Source organism: Merops nubicus, unplaced genomic scaffold (genome assembly GCF_000691845.1).
Source record: "Merops nubicus isolate BGI_N331 unplaced genomic scaffold, ASM69184v1 scaffold11464, whole genome shotgun sequence".
Taxonomy (NCBI): domain Eukaryota; kingdom Metazoa; phylum Chordata; class Aves; order Coraciiformes; family Meropidae; genus Merops; species Merops nubicus.
In genome coordinates this window covers 19,441-37,457 of record NW_008606246.1, presented here as the reverse complement: position 1 = coordinate 37,457, position 18,017 = coordinate 19,441, and the positions used below count along the sequence as shown (strand labels likewise).

The 18,017-nt window shown below is 48.7% G+C and overlaps 1 protein-coding gene across 1 annotated transcript in view; it reads left to right on the top strand.

Annotated features, from left to right (window-relative positions):
• LOC103772256 overlaps nt 1–15,261 on the top strand; it is a gene marked incomplete at its 5' end in the record, with an annotated part of 36,145 nt that extends 20,884 nt beyond the window's left edge. Inside the window, 2 exons of the mRNA XM_008939584.1 lie at nt 3,644–3,697; nt 15,133–15,261. Of these exons, the coding sequence (XP_008937832.1) occupies nt 3,644–3,697; nt 15,133–15,261 (183 nt within the window). The remainder of the gene's footprint in view (nt 1–3,643; nt 3,698–15,132) is intronic.
• Between the last annotated feature and the right edge of the window lie 2,756 nt (nt 15,262–18,017).

Here is an 18,017-nt window from a genome sequence, read left to right as displayed (position 1 = left end):
ATCCCAGGGTTACTGAACCAAATGGGCCACCTTTCTTATAGGCCAGTCTCCCTGGCTTTAGGCTACTGCAAATCATGTAGCCAAATGAATGTTATTTCAGCTCTGCCTTGTATCTACGTAAATAGGAGTTAATGAGTTGCTGCATCTCATGGCTGGCTTGTGACGTGGAGGTCTCCAGAGGGAGGATGAGGAGAGGCTGCTGTGGAAAGTCCCTGGCTGTTGCTAGGCAGCACTGTGTTTTAGCTCCCCCCTCTGAAAATCTGCACTCAGGTTTGGCAAGGAAAGGGAAAACTGAGAGATGGAAAACCATGCAAAGATGCTTGACTGACTTTCTGCAAAGCATGGCTTTACTGTGCTGGGTGCAGAGAGCGTGTGGCTGCCAGTGAGATGGAAGCAATTTGATGAAATAGAATGCTGTTTGATAACTCTATTTATTAATTCTCAGCTGCAGGACCATGTGGCTGGCTTGTTCTATCTCTCTCCCCCTCTTTCTGTTTTGTCACTTGTGATAATCTTAGACCCTTGCAGTGAAGTTGGAGGAGTGCAGCACCAGCAGTCTTGCTCTGCTTCTAGTCTTAAGTGGAAGCAGGAGAACCCAGCAGTTCCAGAGAGCTTCCTCTACTGAGATTTATGCTCCAATTTTACAACCTGTGCATCAGGGGTTGTCATGTTTTCATTTTGCTGCTAAGTCCATGAAGAGGCACACCAGAGATCACTATTAACTAAGGAAAAAATGTTATGCCAGGCATCCTGCTCTTGCTGCACAGTGCAGCCTCTTTGGACTGTAGCAATAGTGCAAATAGTGGTAAGAACCTCATATGATTAAAGCTCATCCCAACAGCATTGCTCAAGGAGCATCTGTTTTCTGCCAGAAGCATAGGATGTGGGATGCAGCTGAGCACCTGAGTTCTTCTTGGTAGAGTCTGCCTGGTTGTCCATCCACCCACCAGCCTAGCTCAAACTTTTCAAGTCAGTTTTTATTTGTAATGGCTGTTTCTGTTGTTCCTGTGTGTTTTAATAGAAGACCAGGATGAGTAAATTTAAGGTCTTGCTGCCTCTGCTCATTTCTAGTTGGGAAATAACATCTTTTGTTGCACCTCAGTGTGGACACTTGGGGACCTGTGGATGGGACTTCACTAGGACTTGGACCCTGGTGAACTGTACTGGAAAGTGTACTTGCTTCCTGCCCAACAGAGTAGTTTAAAGATACTTCTCCCCTCTCAGCAGAGGGTCCTGTGGTGCTACTGAGGCACTGTGGAATTTGGTGTCACAGCCTTGCTCCATCCTTAGGGGTTCAACCAAGGTACCACTGTAAAGGTGAGTTTTACAGCAGCCTGAAGATCCTGTGGCTCAAGGCTACAAGTGTAGCTTGTAGTCAGATGGGATGCAGCAGGGTATGTCCTGCTGTAACAGGGCTCTTCCCCTAAAGGATGGACCTGAACACCCAGAGTGCTGATTCTCACTTTCTCACACATTTTATCCCACTGGTGGGCTTGTTGCTTGAGCTCTCTAGCTCACCCTTCCTCATCCCCACCATCCAACATTTCACAGCAGTCTGTAATAAAAGCTTATGGAGAGTCTGAAACTCTGCAAGACCTCACAACTCCTCACTTAGCCCTTCTCTGCACTCCTGAGGTTTGTCAGTCCCACCAAGTTCTCCCTCCTCCTCCTTCTCTGTCTTTTTTACTGCATGGTTGTGCAGGTCTTAAGAAAAGCAGGGATTTCACAGTAAATACCAGCCTTACAATAACTGCCTTGCAGCCGGGCTGGGAGCAGAGCCCCACATTGTTTTATAGGAATTCCTGGAGAATTACTTGCTTAGTTGGACAGCACACGCTCAGGTTAGTTGAGCTCAGCAGTTCCCTTTGTCTTCTTCTACCTGGTTTGTGCAAAGACATGTTGGGTCCTTTTAGGTTAGAACCCTCAGTGCTGTGCTGACACAGCAGCCTGTGCTGCCAGGTCAGACCTGGGGGCAGGGGCATATCAGGCACTGCTGCTGAGCCCTGTGAATAACAAAGACAGCATTAAGATTCACTGGCTAAAGGTTTAAGAGAAGAAGCTCAAAATTCTTGCAGCATCTCCCTTCTTCCCCACGGCTGCCTGGACAGTGAAATGTACTTTTCCTCAGGCCCCAAACTGCAGATGTACAAGTTTCAAGACCTGCTGCAGTGCCCATCTCTTTTCCAGCCACCTAAGTGGGCTGTGAGTGTGCTGAAGGGCTGGATTTTCACATCCAAAATGCTGATGCGTGTAGACGTGGTGGTTGGTCTCCAAATTCCTCCAGATTTTCAGCAGCTCTGTGGATTGGGACTTCAAAGACAAGCTCATGAGTTGTAAAATAGAGGTGGTGGTGGAGGAGTGGGACTTCTCTCCCTGCCTCTCAGCAGTACTTTCTACTGGAAAAAGAATACATACTTTCACCTGAGCACTGTCTTCAGTTTGGGTTGTTTTGTGGTTTGCTTTTTTTTTTTTCTTCTGAGTTCTTTGGAGGTTGTTTTTGTATTTGGGTGTTTCTTTTAAGCTTTTTTTGAGTTTCCAAGACTTCCTTTACTGTGTTGCTTTTATCTTGTCTTCTACTGGAAAAAGCAGGAAGACCACAAACAAAAGGAGAGAGGAACTAGGAAGGTCTCACTGTTTACCCTTTGTATTAGTAAAATGGTGGAACATCTTTTCTCAGGTCTTGTGTGTTAAGAACTTAATTTGAAAAGCACTTCAGTTGGTTTGTTAAAATGGGTATGTGGAGGGAGTAGTTTCCCACCCTGTGCACAGCTTTCCAACTGGAAAAGGGTAGAAAACAGGAGCTAGGAAAATCTAATATTTCTTTCAAAATCTGATGGAGAAGCTTCTTCCTGATACCTCCATCACCAAGTTTTTCACTATGAAAAATGTTGAAGTATGTTTTTAATGGAAAAACTGTTCTCTTGAAGCCTTGTTTTTCCACTTAGTCATTTTCTGGAAATTTTTTTAGGGGAAAGAATGATTTTATTCCCTTGCCAACTTTCAAAGCACTGCCTCAGAACTGGGATGGAGCTGCAGCTCACCTGTTTATTTCTGTAGTTACACAGAGTAATTGCTGGTTTAAGTATATCCTGTTTGTTAAGTAGTGTGGTTCATATGTTATGACAACTTTAATGGTTCTTACAATATATGACAAAGGGTTTTAGGACTGTTGGCAGGTGCTTTTTGCCTTGTTTTTTTTTTAATTATAAATAAATAAACATAATGAAAATAACTGTTAAATAATGGTAACATCCACATTTACATTAGACTGTGTTTTTTCTTCATAAAAGGAAGGTACTCACCTGCTTCAGGGCAAAGTCTAACCACTAATTGACAGAAATTAGAAAGAAACTTCCTTTTAGGCAGTTATTTCATCTTTCTCTGTGCAGCTTCTTGTACATTCTCTCTCTACCCAGGGTATCAGCCACTGCCAAAGGACTCTGGAGGCTGGGCAAGACAGTCTCTGATGAGGCTGATTACTTGATTACTTCACCTTTGGTGATTTTTAGTCTTTCATTTCTCACTTAAGCACCCATCCATCTTGTTTGCTAATTAAATGTTGATGGAGAGACTCCTTACAACCTCCCTCTTTCTGTTCCCTCATGCTACTGCTACTAATCCCTGGATTCTACTTTTCTTTCAGAAGATGCTGCTCAAGAAGAATTGTGGAGCGAAGACTAGAGTTATTAAAATTCATGTAAGTTGCCCCTTTCTGGTGCAGTTCCTTCATCTTTCCACTTATATTTAAATGTGGTAGTTCTCTTTGAACATCTACACCCGGAAGACTATTTCTGGAGGTTTCTTGTGGCTTAATCAGCTGCATAACAAAAGTTGTTAGTCTGGAGCATAGGCAGTAGTTGTAATTTTGGTTAGGTGCTGACAAGGCTAATAATACATTGGCTTTTCTGTTTTGGAGACTATGGGTTCAAAGCTTCCTTGGTGTGAAAGCCTACATCCCTTGCTGTGAGCTCATACAGTTATGAATAGCTGTCCTTTAGGGTGTAATTTTGATCCTTCTTGACCCAGGGAAGTGCTGAACTGAGGTAGCTGAACTGATGTTCAGTGGGGGTGAGAGGTACTGGTAGACAGAACAGAAAAGGGGACTGTGTCTGCACAGTGCCCTGATGTCTGCAGAACTGTGTGGGATGTGGGACTGGAAGGTGGCAGAGGAGAGAGCTAGATGGCTTGGATGGCTTTGTACCTGGGATGACACTAGGGTGTCTGAGCATCTCCCATTCTTGAGCATATATGTGCCTGGCAGGACTGGGTTTGCTCAGCTCTTCTGCCTGTAGTTTTTGCTGCCTGTACCTCTGAGCCCTCATCTCTAGTACCCCACCCCCTGACTCTTCAGCCTGTCCCTGTCTCCTTTGGGGTGCCTTGGCCTGCTTTCCCTTGGTGCTGCAGGAGATCTGTGCTTCACCTTGCACACTGCAGCCAAAACAAATCCCTCAGTCCACTGAGCCCCGTATGATCCTCCACCTGTTTGCAGTACACAGGTCAGGATGAAGAAAACAGGTCTCTTTTGTGATAAAACTGCTACTTTCACTGCAACAATTTCAGTCTTGTGAGAGGGATGAATGGTGGACCAGGATCCTTCAGGGTTTCTCAGGGTTTATGCCTTGCCTGGCAGGAAGTGGAACCGATGCCTTTGTGTACCCAGAAGTGCTCCCGCTATGGGCACGCTGCTGCCTCAGGTGGGTTCACTCTCTGTGTCTCCAGCCAGGTGTGAGCTGGCTGGACATCACTGCCCACCTCCCTCCAGAGCCAGGCTGCACACACTGTACCTGTGCTGAAACAGGAGCCCTTGTGCTTCTCGGGGCTACGCTGCCACGAGCCAACTGGTTCACGTGGTGAAGTTTCCTGTTCAGACACGTAGACTGTTGCCTGGTTCCTCAGCCCATTTGCTTTGAGAGATCTGTCTTCACTTCTTCCATCCTCACCACAATGGCACAGTGCCAACACTGAACCTGTGTCACCAGCCCTTCAGCAACAGAGAATCAAGCCTCTCACTTGGTCTCCTACTATCACCTTTTGCAAAACACCACATTCAGCCGGGCCTCAGAACAGCCCTCTCAAGTGAACTAAGGTGTGTGCTGTGCCCTGATGCCATTACAGAGTGCTGGGCAAGAGCTGCAAATCACAGAATGACTGAGGTTAGCAGGCACCTCTAGAAACAGTTTAGTTCAACCCCCTTCCTCAGAGCAGGGTCAGCAAGAGCATGTTGCTCAAGGCAATGGCCTCCTGTGCTTCGAATATCTCCATGGACAGAGACTCCACCATTTCTCTGGGCAACGTGAATTTCCTACATTTCAGCTTGTGCCTGTTACCTCTTGTCCTGCTGCTGGGCAACGCTGAGAGGGAGCCCTGTGCCAAGCATGCCTTACTGGCTGGACTGAAGTTTCCCTTTATATGATGAGAGCACAGCATCATCCTTCAGAGCTATCGACCTCTCTCTGCTGCTGCCAGTGTGGAGGCACCTTGGCAAAGTGTTCTGCCAGGGACCTGCTGCCTCCCTTCTAAGCTGGGTACACAAAAGCAGGCACTCGCAGTCATTTGAAAAATGGGAGTGAAAATGCTCCTTTACTTAATGGCCCTGCCAGCACAGCAGACCAACGAGAGACTGAGAGGTATCATATGCTATTGTCATGGAAACCACACGAGTGCCTCAGGTACAGATGCACTGTCCCAGCTGGGCAAGGCTGGCCAGAGAAGTGTGGATTCTGTGCCATCTGTCAGAAGTGTGGGCTCTCAGTTTCTGCTGTTTATTTTAGTGCAAGCTAACACAAGCTCAGTAGGGAGCAAAGAGGTAATTCTACTGCTCAGATTCTCTAGGGGCACAAGAGTAAGCTGAGTAATGAGTTCAAAGTGTCAGGGGAAACCACCCCCAGGGAGGCGTTGTTGAAACCCCAGAGACTGGGGCACTGTCACCAAGCAGCACTGGAAAGAGCTGCAGTCCAGGGACACTTACAAAAAAAACAGCCAAAGCACGTGGAGCCAGGGTAAAGGAAGGTGATAAACACTTTGTGTGAAAGTGTTGCAGCAGGCTTAGACTGTGGGTAAGCCTGAAGGACAGGCACAGTCTGGGGAGAGTTCACTGGGCACAGGAGGAGATGGCTCTACTGAAAACAATCCAGGCAGGAGCACAAGAGAATGCATAACACATCAGGATTAATTGTGCACTCTGAAGTATTGGGTTGCTGTGGGGCTGCTGGAAGACCTGACTGAGGTGTCCTGGCTAGAAGACATATGAGGAGATGAAGAAATAACATCCAGCTCTGCACAGGGCTCTAGCCAGCCCTTATCTGTTCCTTCTCCTCCTCTCAAATACCAAATTTACCCACAAAGCAGTGATGTGCTGCCCGTCCATTGTGAGATGGGAAGGAGAACCAGAAGAAAAAGGTGAGGGATAATGTGTGCTTTTTAAAAAAAAACCTTCTCTTTACTGGTACTTTGGTTTCCTTGACATTTTGGGGCTTTGCTGCCATGACAGGACACAAGGTGATGCTCTCTCATGCATCATCCCAGCTATGCTCTTCTTCCCTGCTGGAAGAGTCTTCCATGGGAAGATGAAATGGAGGGGGGCAGTGTCTTTGTCCTCTGGCACTGAAACATAAGTTTCAGCCCTTGAAAATGTTCATGGTTTTTTGGAGACTTTCTCAAGTAAGTAACCTAGGCTGGGTTTTACTTCTCCAGGTGCTTTTTTAACATGAAGTTGCTACCTTGTCATTCCTTGTACTTCAGCTTCCCATAGGTCAACTCAGGTGGTGTTACACTACAGCATTTCCACTTGCTCAGCAGTTCTTCTGAAGCAGGATGATGGGACAGTGATGTTACGAGCCTAAGAACCTTGACAGATTAAGGCAGAGGGATTAATAAACTTCTCACACATGCAGCAGCTCAGGCACATTTGAAAAGTTTTCAGGAATAGCAGCTGTGAGAGGTCAAGGTCTATAGCAGAGAGAAAATAATATTTTTTTAAAAAAAAAAAAACTTTCTGTGCCCCCTACCCCCAGTAAAATATAATGGAAGAAGAGAATCAGCCCCTGTGGGTGGGAGAGCAGGGATAAATTGGAGGTGCCAGCCTGTGTCTGATTTGTGCATGAGAGCAGATCTGTGTAGCACAGCACGTGCCAGTGTGAGGTGAGGTGTGGACGTGGGCCCACCACGCTTGGGTGCTGCAGTTGGGTGTTGCATGCAGCTGCTTCCTGGGCTCTGGAAGGGTGACTGTAGGTGCACGTGCTCACAGGGTGCAACTGCCTCCACCCTGGACGAGGCTTGGTCAGCTGTAGTCAGCCCTGCATGCAAAGACTGGTCTTCAGGAGTCTTTCAAGTCTTCAGTTCTCCAAGCACTCTTGGGGCTGAGGTTTAGATGTCTCTCATCTAGTACTGTTCCTGTTCTTCCTTTACAAACTCCTACATGCAGTCTGTGAGTAGAGTTGGTGGAGCTGGGCTTATGTCAGCAGCAGTAGGTGGGTAGAAGACACAACTGGCAAGCCCCTGAGTATCTCAAGAGCTCTTGTTGGGGCAGGTAGAGAGGGAGTAAGGATTTCAAGGCCAATCTGATAACCTGGCTGATCAGAGAGATGTTTTCTGCTATGTAAAAATAAAATAAGAATTTTAAATCTGAACATAAACCTCTTGTGCTCTTGATCTTATCAATGTAGAGAACGCCCTCTGCTTGGACAGGGGCCAGATCCCTGGAATGACTTCCCTGTCTCCTATCTCTTGCATCTGCATCCTAAAAGGCCACTGCAGAAACATGCTGACATTTATCCCTTAACAAGGGACCCTTTTAACTGGGAGCTGAGCAGGAGATACACTGGCCTGAGCCTTCTTGGCAGATGCTTGACTACTCACAAATGCAAGGCTTGCTAGGTGACAGAACAGTATTGGTGCAAACCTCTGGTTCTGGCTGCACAGCACCAAGTAAAGATTTCTGAAAAATCAAAAGATTCTGTGTATATATACACAAAAAGAAATACACACGTGTGTGTTGCTCCTCTCACAGGCTCCCAAGGTGTTTTGCAAGCATTGCTAAATATAGCATCCCAGAGGCAGGTAAATATCATGATTGCAATTTCAGAGAGAGTTAAACTGAGAAGCCAGCAGAGAATAGGACTTGCCCAGAGAGAGAGTGTGAGGAGAACTGAAGTCTGGGCTTTGATCTTCAAACCACAGTTCTTGAGCTGTGTCCTTATTCATACCATGTCCTACAGTCTCAACTGCTCTGACATCTCAGGCAGCAGAGATCCTAAGCCTCAGCTTGCTAGCAGTTTGTCAGACCCTCCTGGTTGTCTTCAGTATGTGACTGAGTGCCTGAACCTGCCCTTTGGAAGCAACAAGACAGACTCATCTCCCTGGCCAGTTGCATGTTTGGGTTATTTGCTAGGTAGAGGCCCCTCATGGAGATTTTAGCATTCCAGTTCACTAGGTGGGCTCTTGTTTCGTGTTGATGGGCACACTTCTGCGGAGCAACATGGAGAAGGTCTTCTGCAAAGTGGGAGCACGAATATCCATTTGCTTATTGGGGATATCAGCTCCCCCTGTGTTCTTCATAACCCAGCCACCGAGCTGCCTGCATCTGTGCAGTGATAGGTGGCCCTGGAGAACCCCAGCTTTTGATCTGAGTAATTCCTCACAAAAGACTTTGTCCAGAGTTTCCTCTGGAGAAGGATCTAGTGTAGCCACGGTGGTAATGCCTCTCTCTGTGAAGCTATCTCAAACATCTGGCTCCAGACTTTGTTTTCTTTAGCAATGTTTTTCCTGGATTTCATGGCAAAGGCTAACCAGCCTTCAGCCTGTCCATAGCAGCCAGAAGAGGGACTGTCATCTCTCTCTTTTCTGCTCCTGTAGAGGAGAGTTTTTATTGCTGCCTGCTTTTCACAGATTCTTGTCACGTATGCCCTTGCACATTAAATCATGTATGTGCTTGCAGAATAGACACTGTGGATGGAATAACCAAGAGCCCTGTAATCCAGACAGCACCATGAAAGTAGAGAGTGACTGCTAGGGGGCCTGGGGTTCATTCACATGTTCCTAAGAGATCTATGTGGCCTTCAGAGCGTGATCTTCACTGGGACCCTGGAGCAGTGAGTTCCCCAAGCTGGCCAGGGAGCACTGACAGCCTGGCCCTCTGAATGACCCATCTGTCCCTTTTCATTGTGCATTCTCCTTCCTTCAGATTGTCAGGCAGGAAAAATCAAAGCTTGCAGTCAGCTTTCTCAAAGATGTGTGGGAGAGAGGAGAAGAAAGGCTTATCATGTTGGTGCCAGCAAGGACCCATAGATGAAACTGGCCTATTTCTGCTTTTGGGCAAGTGACCAGCAAGCATCTGCTAGGCCCTTTGAAGTACCTTCCAGAAAAGTTCACTGTTGTCTGTCTGGTAGCACCTCCCTACGTCTGGTAGTTGCCATCTGACAACTCTGTGCACACGTTTGAAAATGTTTGATAAATTTTTTCAACTTTTTTTTTTTTTTTTACTTTCTAAGAACAGCAGAAATGTGTTTTGTAAGCTATTGAACTGCTGTTTGTAGTGTGGTTGTGTAGAAGAAAGTGGGCACCAGGCAACCTTACGTTGGTGGAGGAAAACATGCCTTTTGGCATTTTTGGGAAGTGTAATAGACAACATGGGCAAACACTGCTAACTGTAAAGTTGTTTCCTTGTCAGAACAGCATTTGGGGTTGACCTTTCCTTTTCTTGGAAGAAAAGGGAGAAGAATAGTCTTAAAATGAAGTTCTGTCGTGGTCTGTCTTTTGGCTATCCCCTGAAACTGAACTGCTTATGAACCTGGGGGTGGAGGAGAGACCTTCAGGACGGAAGGGCTTTGCCCTTGAAAAGTTATTACTTGAGCTGCCCCAGGTCTGTGACAGGAATAAATTGTCAGAGGCCCTGTTGGAGTTAATGCAGAAGCAGTTGAATGTGAATTGCTGCTCCGCTGGAGGAGCTGGTTCTGCTTGTCATCAGCTATTTCTTGAAAAGTGCCTGAAGCGAGACCGTAACCGAGAGGAAATCGCCTCTCATCAGAAGGTCGCAGCACCTAGATGTTAACTGCTTCATCCTGGCTTCCCATCTCTGGTGTGTGTATTATGCACAGGAGAAACTGAGGCACAGATGATGGGAGGTGGCTTGATGAGGACTGTGTCTGGAATTACAGATGTAGATAGGAGCAGGCAAGGAGGGCCCCTTTCCTTTGCTCTCAGCTGATGGTCTCACACATTGAAGTGTCACCGGTTTCTTTTCTAACCCCCTGTCAGGGGTGAGGAGGAGGAGGACAGAGTGCAATTAAAAGCAGTGTACGTGGTGAACACCCCAGCGTGGAGTCTGGGAGGCTCTGCCCCCTCCGTGCCCTGCCCTGCTGCCCGTGCTGCCTCTGGCCTGGCCCCTCCTGGGCCCGCCGGCTGTCTGGCCAACAGGCAGCAGCGCAGCCGGGCGTCGGCCGTGCCAAAGCTCCTCTGGGGATTTATTCCTTTCCACACAGGGTGCTGCTGGGAATCGGATGTGCCTTTACAACTTGCAATTACATGGTGCCTCTCATCCCAAAGGACTTTTAATAAGTGAGTCTCCAGACTGCAGAGGGATCGTTCAGCCACCACTGAGAGGCATCCACCGCTGGAAGGCAGCGTCCTTTAACCAGAGCTCAGCAGTGTTCCCCAGCCACTGGGGCCCAAGGGCAGGAAAGAAGGGGCTCCTGTGCTGGATTAACCCTTGGAGAGGGATGGGTTGGCAGAGTGCACAGGCTGGTCTGATTTTGAATCCTGCTGGGATACTAGAGCTCTTGTGAAAGAGGACCAAAGAGTATTAAGCAGAGCTTAGTTTTGTATCCCCTCTGGTGCACAACTCCTTTCTAGGGCGTTGTTGTATCAGGTAACTTCATTTCCCCCTTCCTATGGGGATTGTCATTCCCACAGCTGAAAACACGCTTGGAGCTGTGCTTGCTTTTGCTTTGTCTGAAGGAAACTGTGCTTCTGTAGAATTATGAGTCCAAAATTATTTCACAATCTGTATTTGGGATATCTTCCCAGGCCTAGCAGGGTAAAGGATGAGTTTCTAGGGGGAATGTGGGTTTGTATTAGCAGATTTATCCTTTACCTGTTTATCTATCTTCTTCCTATGTACTTTTTCCTTGCTGAAACATAGAGTTATGTTACAGATGGATTTATGAAGCAGTTGCCCATTTCTTTGTTTTCTGAGGGCTGCTAATGGGATAAAAATTCTATTTTTTTTTTTTTATGGTGTTTAACCTCAGTGGTTGTCTTTGAAGCACCTACTTCCAGTCACTATCTGTACCATCTGTAGGTGTGCTTCTTTGGTATGACTCAGATATGTTTCAAGCCTCGTTGCTTATTTACCACCTGTATTTAATGGTGATAATGGAATTGGTGACTACAGTATGGGTTTGCAAGAGTGTAGGCACGCATATAGGAGGGAATATGTGTGTCCAAGGCAGTCTGTGCATAGTTCCTTGAAACATGTCACCCAATCTAGCTCCCTTAGGAGCTCATTTAACTCAAATGAGGCATGGAATGAGGCAGCATGGTACTGAAACTACCTTCTGCTGCAGGCAGTTGCACGAGCAAGAGATGAGCTGTGCTCCCTTGGATTGTCCACTGGTGGAGCTCGGGCTCTGCTTGAGTTAAGATGTGAGCAGACATTTGTATGAGTGGGGACGGCTCTCCTTGTGATTTCCAAATCAAGGAGGGAGTCTGTGTGTGCGTGGAGGGATGTGGACAAATGGCCAGGGAAGTGCACGTGTCCCGGGGAGGAGCTGAGGCGTGTGAGAACAGGTGGGAGTGTGCAAGTGACTGTGGGGGTGTGTGACAGAACGTGCATCCCAGTACCTCTGCTTTCCTGCTGGCAGCCAAGGGCTTGCCTCTCAGGCTGTTCTCCAGCTGTGTAAATACCGTGCTTAACAAACTGAGGGCTCTGGTTAATGATTGCCATTGGTGCAGGGCCCATATTAGGCTCCATTTTGTGTGAGTTACCCAGCTGCCCGAATGCCATTAGAGTGAACACATCGGCCTCGCACGTCCAGCATGGAGTGTTTGTGCTCCAAGGAACCTCTACAGGAGCTGGCCTGGGGTTGCTCAGCAGGGGCTGACAGGCAGGTTTGTGGAAAGCTCCCCAGAGGCTCTCAGCAGCCACTCTGACAGCCTTCCCCAGTCAAAGAAGTGTCCTGGGCATCACAGGCTGGTGCTGGACACGTGGGGGGAAGGGCAGGCTGGCCAGGAAGGCTGTGCCAGAGAACAGGGAGGCAGCTGGCCCAAGCAGTGGGGTGGGAGGAACGTGTTCCCCCATCTGGCAGCCAGCCCTATCCATCTTCTTTCTGGGAATACATCTACAGAGCTTTGTCTTGTGCCACTCGTCAGAGCCAGACCACCACATGCTGTGATCCCAAATGGTGTCGTGGACTAAGCCAGATCAGGCCTGGTCATCCCTAGAGCTCCCATACAAGCTCCAAACAAAACATGCTCTTCTTCTTTAAGAAGAGAGTGAAGTGATTTGGTGCTGGTGCTCCTTCTTTCCTCCAGCAAGGTCCCTAGCAGAGGTGCTGCCATGTCAGTCATGGAGTTCAGTGCAAGACAGACATGTACTGCTGAGGGCTATAAATGACTGCAGATGGGTCAGGGTGTCCCACAGATGAGGGCAGTTGCACTGCTGCTTCTCCTACTGCTGCCTGCAGTTGGACATGGGGTCCTGCTCACCCTGCCCTCACCTGCTGCTCTGGTGGCTGTGCTGTTGAAAGCCAGCCATGGTCTTGGGGCTGCTTGAGAGGTGCCATGGCAAAGAGGCAGGACTGGGTGCAGTTTGAGCCTTATTTGCAGCTGCCTGACCACCCATGAGTCTCTGCATCCTCCTGTGTCTTCTCAAGTCCCTGTCCTTCACCTCAGCCCTCGTTCTGTGCTCATCTCTCTCACAGTGCCCTGGGAAGACTCTCTACCCAGCTCGTTGGCCCCAGAGAGAAACCCCAGGGTTCCTTCCCACCCAAAGCCTGGTGAGCTTTGTGGATGACTTTTGTCTGTCCTCTGGACCTGTCTTTCTGCAGCCTCTTCTCCATCTGCCAGAAATGAACTGATTCAGCTGCCTTCCCTAATCCTGTCTGGCATTTCAAAATGGAGGGGACTGCCAGGTTCTTTGTTCCCATTCCCTCTTGGCACTGGTAGGGAACCTTCTCTGCTCTGGAGAAGGACAAATGTGCTGATTTATTCTGCCCCATAGCTTTGAATAGGGGTTGCTATGTTACCCTCCAGCTCTGAGGCTTGCCAGAGCACACACCATATATAACCCCACAGCAGGTGGCTATTGAGTAAAGGCCCTTAAATCTGCCTTTCTTGTTTCTTATGCTGCTGGCCAAGGTGTCAGGGGGATGTAGCAGGGCTTGATTTGCTGGCTGAAACTCTAGGCATAGCTGATGCCAAGTGCCATGTTGGCATTTTCCATTCTCCAGTGCCCATCTGAATTTACTGAGGAGGTACCAACTAGGCAGAATGTGCTGCCCACACTGGCTTTCAAAGAGTCCCTTTCTGACATGAAGGTTGCCCCATGGGGCTGAGCTGTGAGCAAGATCCTGGAGGCAGATGTTTCCAGATCCTGCTGCAGTGACTGCAGCAGCTGGGACCTGGCTTGGACACTTCCATAGCTCTCTGTAATTTGGTGTGACTGTTTGGGTAAGCCTGACTATTTGAGCAGCTTTCTGGTAAAAGTTGTGTGTGCTTGTCCTGTGATGACAAGTTAAAACCCAACCAGGATAGAGGCAAGTGGCATCAAAACAGCACCTTGCTATGCTGGTATGAGGTTGCAGCTGTCTGATAGACCTGGTTATGAAGTACCAAAATGAACTTCTGTCTTAGAGGAGACAGCAGAGTCAGTAATGGTTCCTAAAAAGCCTAATTCTTTGAGGAACAGTCCCTTAGTGTAGCCTGAGCAAAGGAAACCATGGGCCTTGCTTGGAAGGACCTAGAAGAGGCAGCGGGAAGACACATAACACCAGAGCCCTGGCCAGATCTCCTCTCACTGGAGTTTTCCTAACGTCCATGAAAACAGTGGTAAAGCCCTTCCCAGGAGTGAGAGGAGGGTAGGGGACATTTGCATGAGTTTCTGAGCTGCTGAAGTTGCCAGCGTGTGGCATTGGGTAGCTCACCTGTTCCCAAGGAACGCACTCTGCAGGATCATGATCAAATATTCTCCTAGGCCTTAGAGCAGTGAGACCACCTTTCCTGGCCAAAATGTGTCTGTGAACAACTGCCCCACTGGTTCTTCACTTGCAAAAGGAAAGAAACAAAATTCCTGAGAAGCAAAAGGAACACACTTGGTATTTAACAGAGCAGAATCATTTGGCACCGTAATTCCTTTGGGTTACCCAGGTCCCAGCACAGCCTGGTGGGGAACAGCATTTCTGGCCTGACACATAGTGCAGGGAGTGCAGGGGTATTTCTGGCCTCCTTACTCTGGATCTGGTCTGACCATGCTCTGAAAACTGGGAGCAAAAGGGGAGAGAATGGTCTTTGGTGGCCATGGTACAAACCAGGCTATATGAAGCCTTCAGGTGGGATCTTTTCCTCTCAGCCATTCCTCACTGAACTGTGGAGACTGGAGCCAGAACACTGGAGAGTTTGTGTGTCTGGAGCTTTATAGATTAAGAAGGAGAGATTTATAAATCCTCACTGGAGACCTGTTGAAAAGTAGGTCTGAAGAATGAGTCTTCAGAGATTAATTTGTTTTATCTCTCTGCTCTAAAAGTGTAGTAGATCCTCCTTCAAGGCCAAGTGAGTGTGAATTGGGCTTTTCCATGTGATACCTTCTGGCAGTAATGCTGTTCTGACTCTGGGACTCTAAATACATCATGGATATCCTATTTCACTTAGTGGCTACAGGTGCCACGGGTCCTGGTCGACCCCAGGAACCTCAGTCCTGGGGCATACATGCTTTTTGTTCTCATGGGGTGGCAGCAAGGACACGAGCAAAGAGCTTCACTACTTACATGAGCACCATTTGCCGTAAGTACAAGCATGACCTCCCATTCAGGGAGGTGTAATCGTACCGTGTGTGTGTGTGACAAAGCACCTGAGGCAAGAACTTCACTCCTGGCTGCTTATTTGAGCACTGACTTGGTCCCTCTTTTTGTTCCCCTGCAGAGCATCAGCGGAGGCCGCCCCCCGCCCCACTTTGTGTACGATCCATCCACCTTTGCCTTCCGTCCCCTCAGCACCTTGAAGCCGCTGAGCCCCATAGCGCCAGTGGAAGAACCGTCATGTGCCTACTGAAGGAGCTCCTCCAAAGTCCTCAGGAACTATCCACCAGCCACCTGCCTGGCAGGGAGAAGGGGAGGTGGCTACCCAAGGGGATGGATGGGTGGGAGAAGAAGAGGACGCATCTTTTCAGTACAGCCTCTCTGGCAGCAGGAAGCACGTGGCTTTGCAGCAGGGTCTGTTTTCGTACCCCTGCTGTGTCTGAACAGTGGCCAAGGGGGAGATTTTTGTCTTTCAGAAGGAAACAAACCAGTTGGATCCACCAACTGCAAGAGCAGCCACCAAAACAGCGCATGCCTGTGGATGCAGACATCAAACACAGGGATGGTGGTAGTTTAAGATACCCCTGAGGAGTTCAGGGGCTAGTGTGGCCTTGATGGCAGCAGTGATAAGTGATCAGGGTGTGAAACCAAGTGCAGTCAGTTTCCCGGGAGTACTTGGGTCTACAGTGCTTTGGTATAGACCTGACCCTTCTCCAACTCAGAAGTGAGCTCAGGTTTGGAGACACAAGCTGTACAGGGCTGCCTGCAAAGCAAGGAAAACCCTCTCTGAGATTGTTACAATTGCATTCACTTCAAGCTTTCTTGAGTGGAAGACCCTAGGAGAGCGAGGTGGGAGGGAGTGACTGGCACATCTAGCTGCATGTCCCAGCTGATCTGCTGCCAACTCAATGGTATTGTCTAAAATGGGATTGAAATGGGAGGTGTGAGTCTCTCACTTGTAGATCAAGGGTTAGAATAAAATTCTGGAATGGAAGGTCTGTGTTCAGGCATCCAAGAAAAGACAGCACCCACCCTCAGCCCTCTCGGGGTCATCAGAGAGAAGAGCTTGGGGGTGACTCTGTGCTCTTGGATCTCCTGTCAGCTGAGGCTGGCTCTTCTGGGATATGCAGCACTTCTCTATAGCCTTGTCCTAATGCCCTCCTGCCCCATCAGGATGATGAAGGTAGCTCGTATCACCAAACTCAACCAAATCTGATGTTTGCAGCAAACTTCCCACTCCTCTATGCTGGCTAGCATAAATTCAGATAGACTTCTTTGATATCAGTGGAACAATATTCCCAGATGAACATGAAGTAGGAGAAAGGGGTCTCTGTTTTGTGTCCACCTGTTGGTGGATGAAACAGGAGTGGAGTTTGGGTGGAGCTGTGGGACATTCCTCCACAGGCCTAAGGCAGTTAGGGCCATTGTTAAGTTAGGCCTTGCTACCACTGGAGTTTGACTAGGATCTGGCCTTGGGGCATGTATATGTTTTGTGCCACAAGGCAACAGCTGATAGAACAAGCTCTTGCATCTCTTGGTGAGGCAGAGGAACTAGGCATTTCCCCTCGCTGCACCTTGTGGAGAGAGCAACATCTTTGGGTGGGTGTTCTCCACCCTGAGCCTCTGTGCAAGGGTGAGCGAGTAGTTTACTACTTCTTGTCTGGATCAGGAGGAGCAACTGTGAGTAATGTAAAATAACTTGTTTTTAAATCAGCTGCAATGTGGAGGTCTTTGGTGCCACTCCTTGGATGAGCCCAATGGCCAGTCCAGCTGCCAGTCCAGGCCACACAGCAAACCAGCATTCTCTGGTACTTTCTGGGCCTTCATTGAGACCCTTGGGGAAAACCCAAAGGCCATGTAGGCATGGGGACCTGAGTGCCCCACCCCTCCCCTCCTCTCTCCTCACCTGTCTCTCACGCAGGCAGAGCAGCTGGGCAAAGCAGTGAGGGGACATTTGTCCTGATGCTGTCCAGCTCTGCCTGCTTTTTGGCTCCAGGCCATGACAGCTGGGCCACCCCCTGCACCAGCACCACCTCCGAGGGGTCCCTTGCATTTGCTGGTGAGGTGCTGCTGGCAGAGCATTGGGGTTCACTGCAAGAAGTCCCTCTTTCCAACAGAAGCTGATTCCTCCTGCCCCTGTAGAGACTCTGCTTATCTTGTTTTGCTGGCACACCTCAGCTTTCTAACTGCTGCCAGATGAAGCTGACCAGTGCAGGACAGGAGGCGTCTCCCCTTCAGGCCCAACCCCGTGCTCAGGAGCAGGGGCAGCTGTAGCCTGGTACCTGTGTGAAGAGGCATGGCCCCGTGCAGAGGGCTGGGGTGTGACAGCCCTTGCATGGCCCCCTGTCCCCAGGCTTGGCTCCTGAGAGCTGCTGAGGTGCTGGCCCCAGAGATGTGTTCCTGCCAGCCTGGCTGTGGCAGGCTGCCTTCCTTGGGGGGAAACAGGCAAGGGGGGGTGTCCTGCCCATATTGTTGCCTTTTAGTACTTTTGTAACTTTGCTCTCTTCTTTTTTTTTCAATCAGAAGGAAAAAATAAATAAAAAAACTCAAATAAAATGTAACAGCTGCTATATTCATACCTCTGGTGGTCCTTGTGCATTCACCACGTTCTGGGTGTTTGTGGGGAGGTGCAGAGGAGGTGGTGGAGCAAAGGGAGCTGTGGCACAGCACCACCAGGACCAGACACTCCTAAAACCTGGGCTCTGTCTGCAAGTGCAGGGCTTTGAAAACAAACAAGCTTTTCTAAAATAAATGTCAGGTTCTTTGTATGTAAAAGGAGCTCCCCATGCAGCTGCTCCCTTTGCAACTAGCCCCGATACCCACTGGTGCTTCTCTCACCAAGAAGGTGCTTTGGCTTTTGAGTAACCTGCTTATTGCTTGGGAGTTGAATGTGACCTGGACAGAGGCCTCCATCCCTCCAAAACAGAAGTGGCCACACAGCTGGTCTTTCACTTACAATTTTAGCCTCAGTGAGTCTTGCATCTCTACCCCAAGATACTCAGCAGCCCT